The following is a 13,320-nucleotide window of genomic DNA, read 5'->3' on the forward strand; positions in this document are numbered from 1 at the left end:
GAGATTCAACGGGTTGTCATTGGCATGACGGCCATGGGCCAAAGAATAAAAGCCGCCGCTTTTCCCTTTCGAGCGAGCCGATCTCAGAGACTAAAGAATGAATAAAGAGCTGAACCAAGTCACGGGCTCCGATCTCTTTTTCCTTCCGATCCGGACACGACACTTTGACTCTTTCAATGGTTAAGGAGTTATTAACCCCTTTTGTATGCAGATGCTTGGCTCTAAAAGTTATTTGTTTATTTAGAAGTGAAGCATGTGATTGAAAAGGATCACTTGCCTAGTTCAGGATACTAATTATCTTTTATCAGACAAGAGGTGTTCTATGACTGATGAATTCTTCTAGCAATGTGGCATAAGGTGAGTTAGTTCCTCCTATGGTCCCGAGAAGAGAACGATTGAGAGTCGTTAGGATAAGGATTCTGCTTGAGAAGATTTTGCTTGAGAAGGAGAAGGAGGGTCACCATGAAATTCATGTGGATCAATAATAATAGGCTGCCTTTGGCCCTGACATCCAAGAGACCCTTCTTGAGGAAAGTAAATTTTATGATATTGGTCCTGCCATTTTGAACTGGAAAATGTACAAAACTGCGCTGCAAATCCTGCAATAGGTTTCTTTAAAGAAAACAATTCCCCGTGCTTTTTCTAATTCCCCTCACAATTGTCAGACACCCCACAAAACCAAGAAAGACACTGAGTTATGTCTAAGCAGTTTCCTTTGTTGTTTCCCGCCTATATACAGAAATCTTGCCAAACTAAAGCATCTACTTGCATCATTAAAGATATACTGTGATAATCTCTAGGGAGGAACTGTCTTAAGTCTCTTTCTCTTTCGCCATTTGGAAATTGATTAATCAATCCCCGAAATCTTCACTTTGCTCAATATATGCTCAGTCAATAGATTTGAACAAAAATCATGTTCTTTTTTTGTATGTGTGCCCTTTAACATAGTTCTTAACAGGCTCAATAAAAGGCATCCTCCCCAATACATCACACAGTCTGAATAAGAAACATTTCCAAGAAGAAAATTATATTTATTTTTACTGGAAAAAACACAATTATTTTTAACCAGAAAAAAATATGGGATTTGAACCTAAGAACAACAATTTCTGAACTTTCAAAAACCTCCAAGCTCATTTTTGATATACCATTTGCTGGACTAGATATAAGCCAATACCCTGCTGTTTCAATTCAAAATGCGTTAAAACTAGCAATTTTCTGTTGCAAGCATTGGTATGAGTACCTTTTCAATTTTACATTTTTTTATTGAGAACATTCCATTCTCAATCTGGATTGAGCATCCAATCAATATTCCATAGCTTTTTTTAATGCAAGAAACTGCATTTTATATGCATATAAACAGATAAAGGAGGGATGCTGTACTTTTTTTCAAATATGTAGTTGCTACCACTTGAAGCTAAGGGGGCTACCACTTGAAGTTCAAGGGGGCTATAGTTTTATTCAAGTTTCACTCTAAAAAAAAAACCCTCCTTTTTACAACCCTGTAATCCAGGGGTCCCCAAACTTGGCAACTTTAAGACTTGTGGACTTCAATTCTGGAAGTTGAAGCCCACAAGTCTTAAAGTTGCCAAGTTTGGAGACCTCTGCTGTAATCCCTTAATTTGGGGTAGAGTTGGAGCAAACTGGATGGAGCTGAGCATTTACTGGCTGGATGCCCTTCCTGACACCACACGGAGTTTACAGCAGATTTTTTTTTTCTTCGCACCCTAAGATGCACCCTTTTTTTCTGCTGCTACCTAGGATTGAACTCTCAACCTTCGAAGTGGAAGGGGAGCATCTTCACCACTAGGCCACCACACTGCTCTAGTCAAGCTTCACTCTAGAACAGGGGTGTCCAACCTTGGCAAACTTTAAGACTTGTGGACTTTGCTGGCTGAGGAATTCTGGGAGTTGAAGTCCACAAGTCTTAAAGTTGCCAAGGTTGGACACCCCTGCTCTAGAAGAAGGCAACAAAGTCCTTCTGTATTTTTATCAAGAAAATAACATGAATCAGTGTCCATCTGTTTCCAAGAATTCAGCTCATTTCAAAGGGAACTTTTAGTCGCCTCAAAATATATTTCTCAGAAAATAGCATGTCACAAACATTCATTTTTGGTAAGCTTCCCTGAGTTCAGCCATTTAATACTCTTGTTTCTATGTGGCCTCCTTACATTAATATTTACGGTACTATCTTCTGGCATTCCACATCAGAGAACAATTAATACAAATTTCTCACTTAGAGAAACTGTTGTAACTTTTTTGTTAAGAAAAGATTGGACCAACATTTGGCTTTGTGTCTGCAGAAGCAGAGTTTCTAATTCTCATGCAACAGTTTGGGAGATGGGCTTTTGGCATCTGGTTTGATTAATTACTTTTGAAGAACAACATAAAATGGGTTACCTCCACAATATTACCTGTACCAAATGAATAATCTAGGACTACATTATTCAATTTATTTTTTAAAAATGTGGAAAACAACTAACTGTCAAATAGTTTTGATGATTTGGTGACTTCACTTCCTCCTTAGTATAAATGTTGATGGAAATGTTGGCTGAAACATTATTGCTGTCATATCCTGACCGGTTTAAGGGTTTAGCATAGTTATAAGAACAGTTGTTCCATTTGTGGCAATTTGTTCATTATGCAAATGTATGAGGCAGGTCTGTTAACTATTCATTATGTCCTCAACTTATGAACTCAAACTGGGACTGGAATTTCAGTTGCTAAGCGATGCAATCATTAAGCGAGTCATCACTGATTTTTGTAACCATTTTTACCTGTGGTGGTTAGTCATTAAATAAATCACATAAAGTTGTTAAATGAACCATTCAGTCCCTAAGCAAACCCAGCTTTCCCAATTGAACTTGTCTTGTTGGCAGCTGGCTGGGAAAGTCACAAGTCACAATCACATCACCACAAGGGGCTGCAACCATTGTAAGTGCAAAGCCAGTTGCTAAGTGCCTGAATTGCAATCACACGAGTGCGGGAATGGTACAACGGTCGTAATTATAAAGATGGGATGTGAATCACTTTTACAAAACTTGTAAAACTTGAAACCATTGTTGTATGTCAAGGACTACCTATACTATGAACGAAATGTGAAAAAATGGTTAAGTGGGAGGTTTGTGATGGTGTCAAGGCTTGCAGCCTAATATTTATTTATTTATTTATTTATTTGATTTGTCAATCGCTTATAAGATAATAGGTATAGGTATATATATAGTTATGAACACATGAAATGGGTACATATAAGAAAAATAAAAGAAACAATAGGACAGGGACGGTAGGCACGTTGGTGCGCTTATGCACGCCCCCTACAGACCTCTTAGGAAAGGGGTGAGGTCAATAGTAGACAGTCTAAGGTTAAAGTTTTTGGGGTTTGGGGAAGAAACCACAGAGTCAGGTAGAGTATTCCAGACATTGACCACTCTGTTGCTGAAGTCGTATTTCCTGCAATCAAGTTTGGTGCGGTTAACCTTGAGTTTGTATCTATTGTGTGCTCTTGTGTTGTTATGGTTGTAGCTGAAGTATTCATTGACAGGTAGGACATTGCAATGTATGATTTTATATACCATACTTAGATCAGACCGAAGACGGCGTAATTCAAGGTTTTCTAGGTCTAGAATTTCAAGTCTGGTGGCATCAGGTATTCTACAACAGGTAGAGGAGTGGAGAACTCTTCTTGTGAAATATTTCTGGACTTTCTCAACTGTGCTAATATCAGATACGTAATGTGGGTTCCAGACCGATGAGCTGTGTTCAAGTATTGGTCTAGCAAATGTTTTGTGTGCTCTAGTTAGTAGTGTGATATTACCAGAGAAAAAGCTATGTAGGATCAGGTTAACAACTCTTAATGCCTTTTTGGCTATGTAGTTACAGTGTCATGTAGTTTGGCTATGTAGTTACTCGTATCAATACTGAAGAAGAAGTTAAAGAGGAACAGCACAAATTCTGAGACCCCATCTAAACTCTACATTGTGTTGAAGCTTCAAAAATTTAAAAAAACAAAAAAACTATATCAAACTGTCTTCAACTTAATATTTTCCAGATGTATTTGGATTGCAGGTCCCAGAGCTTCCAACCAGAATGGATAGATTCTAATACTGTCTGTAATTTTTAGAAGCCATAGTTTCTATACATTTGGAAAATATCCATTTGGGGAAGGCAAGTGGATTGGGTTGAATTATAACCTGGTCCACAAACTACCTATTGATTTCCTATGAAAAACAGAGACCTAATTGTAGCTTTGTCTATGGAATGTATCTTGCCTTTTCTGCATTAGTTTTCTTTTTTATTATTATTAATTTATCACATAAAATGCAAAAGAAAAGATAGGGGAGGGCAAAGGAAGAGAAATGTGTATGTAGGAAAAAGGGGAAAAAGAAAGAAAAGGCATTGACTACCGACTCCCTTTGGTGCAGTAGAATAAAATAATAAAACCAAACCTCACCTTTTTATTTTTACATAATAGTATAAAGTAGCCATTTCTATAACATTGAACCTATCTAATTGGTAAAACCCAAATTCAAAGTTTCATCCCCCCTCCTTTCCTCAAGTCCAGAAGCAGTTTCTGCTTTAGTTTTCTGAGTTCGATTTGCATAAGAGAGGAGAGCAGATAGTACTGGCTTCAACCATGTGTAAAATCAGCTCGATAAGCAACAAGCTAAACATGGGATTTATTAGATCAAAGCAATTGCTTGGATCATTCATTCTTTCATTCACTCACTCAGAAATTGGAACCTTATGAATGAATTTCTGCAATAGAGGTAGTCCTTCACTTACAATCACAATTGGGTCAGGAAATCCGGTTGCAAGTCATTGTGATTGTAAGTCAAGCCATCCCACATGGCCTGATCTGTTTTTCCAACTATTTCCCAAACACTACGGTCATTAAGCGAATGGTGTGGTTGTTATGCGAACCCATTCTTCCAAAAGAGCTTTTTTTTTTTTTTTTTTTGCATGAATGTGGGACACTGGCAAAAAAAAAAGTCACACATCATGGTCATGTGTCCATGGGATGTGGCAACATACAGGCGAGTCTGTTGTCAAGCACTTGGAATGTGGTCATGTGACCAGGGGGTTGGCGTGACGTTTTACAACATTCAGAAGTGCTTTACAGCAGGGGTCTCCGACCTTGGCAACTTTAAGCCTGGCGGACTTCAACTCCCAGAATTCCCCAGCCAGCTGGCTGGAGAATTCTGGGAGTTGAAGTCCGCCAGACTTAAAGTTGCCAAGGTTGGAAAGCCCTGTTTTACAGTTCATAAAACACCCATTCTGAGCTGTAAAAATGACCGGTTGTAAGTCGAGGAATATACCTGTTTGATATTCTTCTGTGAATGCTAACAAAACAAAGGAGATCATTGTTGGTTTTAGAAAGAGCTGGCATAGTCACACTCCACTTTATATCAAGACTGAAGCTGTGGAAATGGTCAATAGCATTAAGTATCTAGGGGGTGCAGATAACTGACAATCTGATTTGGTCTCTTCATACATTATCTTTAGTGAAGTGTGCAAATCAGTGTCTGCATTTTCTGTACCGGATGTGGAGTGTACATCTGTCTCCTTCTGTCCTGGCCACTTTTTACAGAAGCACGATTGGGAGCTTTTTAACAAACTGTTTGGTTTGGTGGCAGCAGTGCCTCAGATAGAAAGTCCATACAGAGAGTGGCAAGGACAGCTGAGAAGATCATAGGAAGCTCACTTCCCGGTATTCAGGATGCTGCTTCTAAGCACTATGTGCTTAGAGCTCAAAGCATTATTAGAGACCCCACACACCACTTCACGGTCTGTTTCTGTTACTCCCTTCTGGGAGGAGGTTTCGAAGTATCTATAGTAGGACTACTACATTCTGTAACAGCTTTGATCCCTATGCCATCCGTCTTGTAAACTCACAGGTTCTTTTTTTTTTACCATGTGTATGTATACATTTGAAGTAGTCGGTGATGTTTCTCTATGTGATATATGTGTGTGGGTGTAGGTATATGCATAATGATTATCTTTTGAGAGCTGAATGCACAGAAATTTCATTTAAATATGTGCTGATTAGTATACACTTAAAGTAACAATAAAGAATTCTATTCTATTCTATTCTATTCTATTCTATTCTATTCTATTCTATTCTATTCTATTCTATTCTATTCTACTTATGTATGCATTGACCCTTTCCCTTTCCAATCCCTACTTTCATTGCAGGCTTATGAATACTGAAAACGTTATTTTACAAGCCAGAGAAGAAGAAGGAGCAAAATATGAGCGTACTTTCATGGCGTCTCAATTGATTGACTGGTTGATCCAGGAAGGGGAGGCTGCCACCAGAGCTGAGGCTGAACAACTCGGCCGCAGACTTCTGGAGCATGGAATTATCCAACACGGTGAGAAATGTCTTCTCAGTCACTATAACTCTTATCAAGATGACAAAGGATGATAAAAGGAGTGGAAATATGGTATGAGAGGCATCCTGTTTAAACCCAAGAATGGGGAACCATTTTTAAGGTCAAAATGGCATTTTGGCTAAAAATGGCAGCCTCCACTTTTCCATGTTTGGATTTCATTCTGAGTATTATTCTTGGTATACTTCATCCAGCCAACTGTAGATCATCAGATATAAATGGCCAATTGTCAGGTGTGATTAATCCATCTTCCTTTTTCTTGTAATTCCATTTTGATGGAATTTCCATGGATAGCTACATGTACAGCTAACAACTTTCTTGCATTCACCTGGAAGGGTCAATCATCTAAGTCATGGTCATCCCAAAGGTGCTTTTTCCAAAAGACAATGGGACTTTCTTGTTTTTGTTTTTTGTTTTGCTTTGAAAACATTTTGCTTCTCATCCAAGAAGCTTCTTCAACTTCATGGATGAGAAGTGAAATGTTTTCAAAGAAAAACAAACAAACAAGAAAATCCAGTTGCGTTTTGGAAAAAGCACCTTTGGGATAACCATGACTTAGATGATTGAGAATCTCCATAGACACATCCTATCAATCAATAGAACTGTCAGCCTCCAATATTTCTTCTTGACTCTTTGCAGCTGCCATAGAAACTGGGGAGGAGGAATAATTAGGCTTCGTGGAGGGAAGGGTGCTGGAGGTTGAAGTTTTGTGAACTGTAAATGTTGCTTTTCTGCTTACTGCACAAACACAGCCACTTATCTTTTCTAAGCCAAGGTCAACCATCTTGGCATACCAGATGTGTAGACACCACCTGAAGATGTAACCCACATGACATTATACATACCTCAGATTGGATGACCAGTTTGAATTGTTGGCAGTGGGGACTTGGGATAACTTTCTAAATGTAATTTCTGTGCCTTTTGCCTCAGATCTTGTATTTCTTCTGTTGATACCACTTCATATTCAGTAAAAGTCCTTTTCTCTATAAAAATGGAGTCTAAGGTTTTCTTTCTTGGATTTTGAATGGAGCTACACTTGACAAGAACATTTTGATTGTGGACTTTTTTGTGGTTTCCATTCCTCTTATTCAAGAAATGGATATCTTTCCTTCCTTACTTCCATTCTCAGGGTGGTTTTGGCGATGTTCATAATAATCATTTCTACATCAGGCAAAGCTGTCATTCTTACTGCAGTATAAATTTCAAGGAATCTAACCAAAATGCTGTCTAAAAATGAAGGCCAATTTAAACCAAGGGAACGGGTTTTTTTGCTTTCCCTATCATAAGTGAAATTAATTCCTGGATAAAGTATCCGGTCTCTGTTTCTGTTGCTGGTGGGCCAGGAACATAACAGTTCTGCTAATGATAAGAAGTAGATTGGGAACTTAAGAATGGTTATGTTTTCAAAGCCAAAAGAAATGATGGGAATATTGTCCCCCAGAGCAAATCTGTTACTTGGAAATGTAGAGTCACAACCTAGATGTTGCAAATTGGTGCCTGATGTTCATGTTGCGCAAAGAAAATTTTAAACAGTCACTAAATGAACTGTTGTAAGTTGAAGACTACTTGTATAGGCATACTTGTATAACCTTCGTTTCCTATCCTGCAATAATCCTGCTTCTAAATTGCAGACTTAATTGGAAATAACCTCCCTCTTTCTTTCTTTCTTTCTTTCTTTCTTTCTTTCTTTCTTTCTTTCTTTCTTTCTTTCTTTCTTTCTTTCTTTCTTTCTTTCTTTCTTTCTTTCTTTCTTTTCTTTCTTTCTTTCTTTCTTTCTTTCTTTCTTTCTTTCTTTCTTTCTTTCTTTCTTCCCTCCTTCCTTCTTTCTTTCTTTCTTTCTTTCTTTCTTTTTTATTTATTCTCTGTCTCTCACTTTTGCTCTATTCTCCGTAGATTATACCCTCCCTGGAGTTTATATGTCAGCACATTTTCAATTAAGTCATTGACATGTCTTTTGAAATCTGGCAAAACCAAGTAAATTTTTTGTCTGAGTATAGAATGAAATTCCTTTGTGCCCCATTAGCTGATTTTTTGTGTGGAGTGCTCTCACTCTTTGTATAATAATAGAGACATTTACTATGAAAATATAGGAAGAATAATAAAGTGGATTTTCCTTGTTAGATAACCCATATATTTTTATCTGTATCTATATACCTATATGCCTATTTGGCTATCCATCCACCTGTCCATCCATCCATCTGTCCGCCCACCTGTCCATCTATCCATCCGTCCATCCATCCATCCCTCCCTCCCTCCATCCATCCATCCATCCATTGTATCCCAGCTTTGAATAAGTTCTTATTTTAAAAGTGGCTGAACAATAATGAATACTTAGCATTGGAGTAACAGGTTTAGAAGATCAAAATGCTTCCTCTGTATGATCTTATCCTTTCACTGTGACTTCTAAGATAGCAACCAAGATTGCAGCATGAAGTCATTCAAATAAAGTACCTGTCAGAAACTTCTTAAAGCAGCTGGGTCTTTTTCCCTGGATCATACAGCCGCTCACTCCAGCTGTCATGCAATCCAGAAAAGTGTCTCTTTGGATTATGGCAAGGGTCTTCAAACTTGACAGTTTTAAGACTTGTGGACTTTAACTCCCACAGTTCCTCCTCCAGTCATGTTATCTCAGGAATTCTGGGAGTTGAAGTCCACAAGTCTTAAACTTGCCATGTTTGAAGACCCTTGGATTAAGGAGTTATAGACAGGTGTTAGGTGCCTGTTCCATAAGGTGCCTGCTCCTTAAAATCAAATCCAAAGCACTGCGTAGTCTTCTAATCAAATATATTGTAGTTGCTGAAGTGGCAAGAGGCTTGGTGCCTACCAAAGGTTTTGCACTGCAGTTCTCATCTGACCCATCTAACATGAATAGTTGCAGTGTTTGTTGTCCAAAACATCTGGAAGGCATCACACTGCCTATGCTTGCATAAGATGCTGGTTCTGGATAGAGTTAAGTCCATATAACTATAGCATTATCCCTGAGCTATAGCTAAGCTAGATAGTTATTATTTTATTAGATTTTTCTTGAGTTATAGAGAGTCAATTCTATCTCTGCTCTGTATCTGCCTATTTTGAATCAAGTGACTGTTTTCACTGGGTAAATGTTGATGTTATTCTACCAGTTCTAAAGGCAACCTGTTATTTAGCTCCAAGGTCTTTTAGCTAAGATCAAGAGTGTGTTTAGCTCCTTAGGTGGTGACAACAAACAAAAACTAGAACTTTCTCCAGGATTATGAGAGGTCTTGGCACAAGTCTGAAGCATGCTGGTGCCAGTGGTGGGATTCAAAACGTTTTACTATTGGTTCTGTGGGCCTGGTTTGGTGGGCATGGTGTGGCTTGGTGGGCGTAGCTTGGTGGGTATGGCAGGAAAAGGATACTGTAAAATCTCCATTCCCTCCCCATCCCACTAACCTGCTTTCCAGCTCTGTTCTCCTGTGCAGGGCAACAAAAGAAAACCCAGCCAATCAGCTGGGACTCGGGAGGCAGAGAATAGATGGGGGTGGGGCTAGTTAGAGATGGTATTTGCCGGTTCTCCAAACTACTCAAAATTTCTGCTACTGGTTCTCTAGAACTGATCAGAACCTGCTGAATACCACCTCTGGCTGTTGCATCCACGAACCTTTACCAATCTCTTCCTCCACTTACAGCTGTTTAAAATATATCAACTGCTATTAGGGAGTTTTCTCCAATTTGAGAGAGTTGGATTGGCTTAATAATCTAAGATTACTTAGGACAAAACAGCAGAACAGGAGTGCAAAAGTCTTGGTGCTTTTGTGTACTGTAGTATGAAGCTAAGCTTTTTTTTTTTTTAGTCCCTTTTCCTGATTCTCTGTTGTTTTGTAGATTTCAACTTCTATCGTTCGCTGAACAGGGCTACCTTAAACCTAAATATATCTCAACTTGGGTTCTACTTGATAAACCTTGACTTTTCCAGTTAAGGGACAGGAAAGGCCCTTGTCTGAAATCCTTGAGGGCATGTTCTTAAAACCGTAGATTTTTAAATTTGACTTTTTTGGCATACTCCTGGAACAATCATGAACCGAACATTGTTTCTTAGTTTTGACTTTGGTAGCCCTTTGAAGTCCTATATGGCATAGGGCCAGGCAACCTCTTTGCTGTTACCTGTACCCATCACATCAGATCTAGCAGGACAGGCACAAAGGGAGGGGGGGTGATTTATTTTCCAAAGTATCAGAGGGCAGGACAAGAAGCAATGGATAGAAACTTCCCGACAGTGAGGACAATTAACCAGTGGAATGGCTTGCCTTCAGACGTTGTGGGTGGGTTTTACGACAAGACTGAACAGTCACTTGTCTTTATACAGGATCTCCTGTCTTAGCAGGGGGGTGGACTAGAAGACCTCCAAGGTCCCTTCCAGCTCTATTCTGATTGATTGATTGGTTGGTTGATTGATTGCATGCCACTGCATCCACAAAAGAAATCTACCTAGGAAGCAAGCCTTTTTCTGCTATGGTACCAATACTCTGGAATATTACCTGTCCCAAGGTGAGGTTAGCCCCAACCCTTATGGCCTTCCATAAGGCTCTGAAAATACAAACGTGGGGATCCCATGGTAAGTTTGGGTCTTTTTCTATTTCAGTTAGAACAAGGAGATCTTTAAAGCTGGAGCTTTAAAATGAACGTTTATTTGTCAGCGTGAAACACTGTTGTACAATGAAAAGAAAATCAACCACGGGGGAAACAAAATCTGTTCTTCAACTAGCTTATAGAAATGGAGAGCATCTGATAGTTGTGAGTGATGTAAGCAAGAGGTGAGAAAGTAGTTATACAGGAAAGAACTCAAGTATAGAATTTGCCCCCCGTTCAGCACTAAAGAGCATTGCAAATTACTGACTGAATGTATAAAGGCAGATAGATAACTCCACAAAGCATCCATACAAAGTCTTTTTATTGGTTCATCAGGCATCCTCAATATAACTTACAGTTACGTCGAGAGTCATCTCAATGTCCAACTCTTTGCATAGCTGACTTTCTGGTGTAAAAGGATGGTAATCTTTCATCCTCAAAATGAAGGCGCAAGGGGTTGAGGCAGCAGCATGTCCCTGGGTTCCAGGCAAGAGTGAAGGAGTCTCCCCCAACCAACCAGGGGTCAATTCAGTGACCAATCAGGATTACAGATGTGGCCACATGACATGGACTACATTTCCCAGGATACCTTAACTACATTTACCATGATGCGTTCCCTTAAGGGGACAGCTCCCAATTGCTAACTAACTATCCCACTTCCATTAACTATATACTGGCTGGACAGCACACAAATATTAAATTGTATCATTGATTTCCCAAAATGGACTGTATGCCTACAATTATTGTTAAAATTACTTGTTTTGGGTGAACACTGAGTATCAAGCGATAACGATTCCCTCCTAATTTTTATGCTCTGCTAAAATGAAGGCTTTTTTGTCTTTCTTAACCACCTCTATAGTGTCCAGCAAACACCATTTTATGGATAGCAACCTGCTCTATCAGTTCCGAATGAATTTCCGCCGCAGGAGGAGATTAATGGAACTGCTCACCGAGAAGTCCCATTTGGTGCCGGAGAGCCACGATAGCCCCTTTTGCCTGAGGAAGCAAAATCATGACCACAAAAAACACACCACGTTCCTCTCAGGTACATGTTGGCTTAGCAATGGAGGGTAAATGGAAATTCAGTTGTAAAGTGAATCATCACGTGACCGGACCCACTTTTACGACCTTGAGTGAACGCCGCAGTAATCAAATGAACTCCACAGTCGTAAAGCAAATGTTGTAGTAATTAGGTGGAAACTGGAAGTAAACACCAGTTCCTGGGGGGGGGGGGGGAACATTGTGAAGGACAGTCACGTGACTGTGCGAGGTGGCAAACAGCTTTAAATGTGGGCCCGTTGCTGTGGGCCTAAAAATGTGGTTGGAACTTCAGAATTAGTAGTTTTTGGCAAATTTGTCATATTTTGGACAAACGCCAGTTGTATGTCAAGGACTACCTGTATGCATAGGAATTAGTTCAATACCTCTGTTAAGCCTGGATTCCCCAACGGGTGTTAAGGAAAGCAAACTAAACAGAATGTGCAGCGAAGTCAGATAGGAAGACAGGTAAATGTGTGAGATAAGCCTTCTCGTTAACACGCAGTAAAAATACAGATACGCTTGTGCTATCAAAATTATAATTTATTCCATTTAAGAATTATAGCATAGTCATTATAAACAGTCCATTAGTCATATACCAATTTTCATTCAAGTCTTGTCAAGGATACTCTAATTGCAAAGTCCGTGTCGAATAGCCAGTGTCAGTACACATATAATAAATCTGTCTAAAACTTATCTTCTCTCCGTTGAGAAATATCTTCAAAGTAATCCAACACTTCTTCTCCTCCCCGATCCAGCAAGAATGCAGTCTTCAATAAGCCAGCCAGTAAGAGCCAGAGAGTGCCTTGCTGCTTATATAGTACTTTTACAGCTGCACCCTTAATTACATTCCTTTAGCTTAAAGTCACATACACTTTATCTGACAAACCATGATTCATCATTTTATTATCTTTACCCAAAACAGTTAGGGTAAAACAATGTTATCCCTAACAACCTCTAATTGTACATCATGTTTAAGTAACATACAGTATATCTGGATACATATGGGGGAACACCAGAGGTGGTATTTAGCCGGATCTGACCGGTTCTCAAGAACCGGTAGTGGAAATTTTGAGTAGTTCAGAGAACTGGCAAATACCACCTCTGACTGGCCCCGCCCCCATAGATTCTCTGCCTCCTGAGTCCCAGCTGATTGGCTAGGTCTTCTTTGGTTGCCCTGCACAGGAGAACGGAGCTGGAAAGCAGGTTAGTGGGGTGGGGAGGGAATGGGGATTTTACAGTATCCTTCCCCCAGGAGTGGGGAAGAAATGGAGATTTCCAGTATCCTTCCTCTGCCACGCCCACCAAG

General features: G+C 39.5%; 1 protein-coding gene across 6 annotated transcripts in view; it reads left to right on the forward strand.

Annotated features, from left to right (window-relative positions):
* Positions 1-13,320, forward strand: part of DEPTOR (DEP domain containing MTOR interacting protein) — a 96,652-nt gene that overhangs the window by 44,344 nt on the left and 38,988 nt on the right. For all 6 annotated transcript variants that reach the window (XM_087962153.1, XM_087962154.1, XM_087962155.1 and 3 more), the window contains exons 5-6: positions 6,190-6,368; positions 11,833-12,018. In XM_087962153.1, coding sequence (XP_087818279.1) covers positions 6,190-6,368; positions 11,833-12,018 — 365 coding nt within the window. The remainder of the gene's footprint in view (positions 1-6,189; positions 6,369-11,832; positions 12,019-13,320) is intronic.

Source organism: Notechis scutatus, chromosome 3, assembly GCF_049901735.1.
Source record: "Notechis scutatus isolate UNSWTSFEM ecotype Mainland chromosome 3, rNotScu1.2, whole genome shotgun sequence".
In the NCBI taxonomy this organism is placed as follows: domain Eukaryota; kingdom Metazoa; phylum Chordata; class Lepidosauria; order Squamata; family Elapidae; genus Notechis; species Notechis scutatus.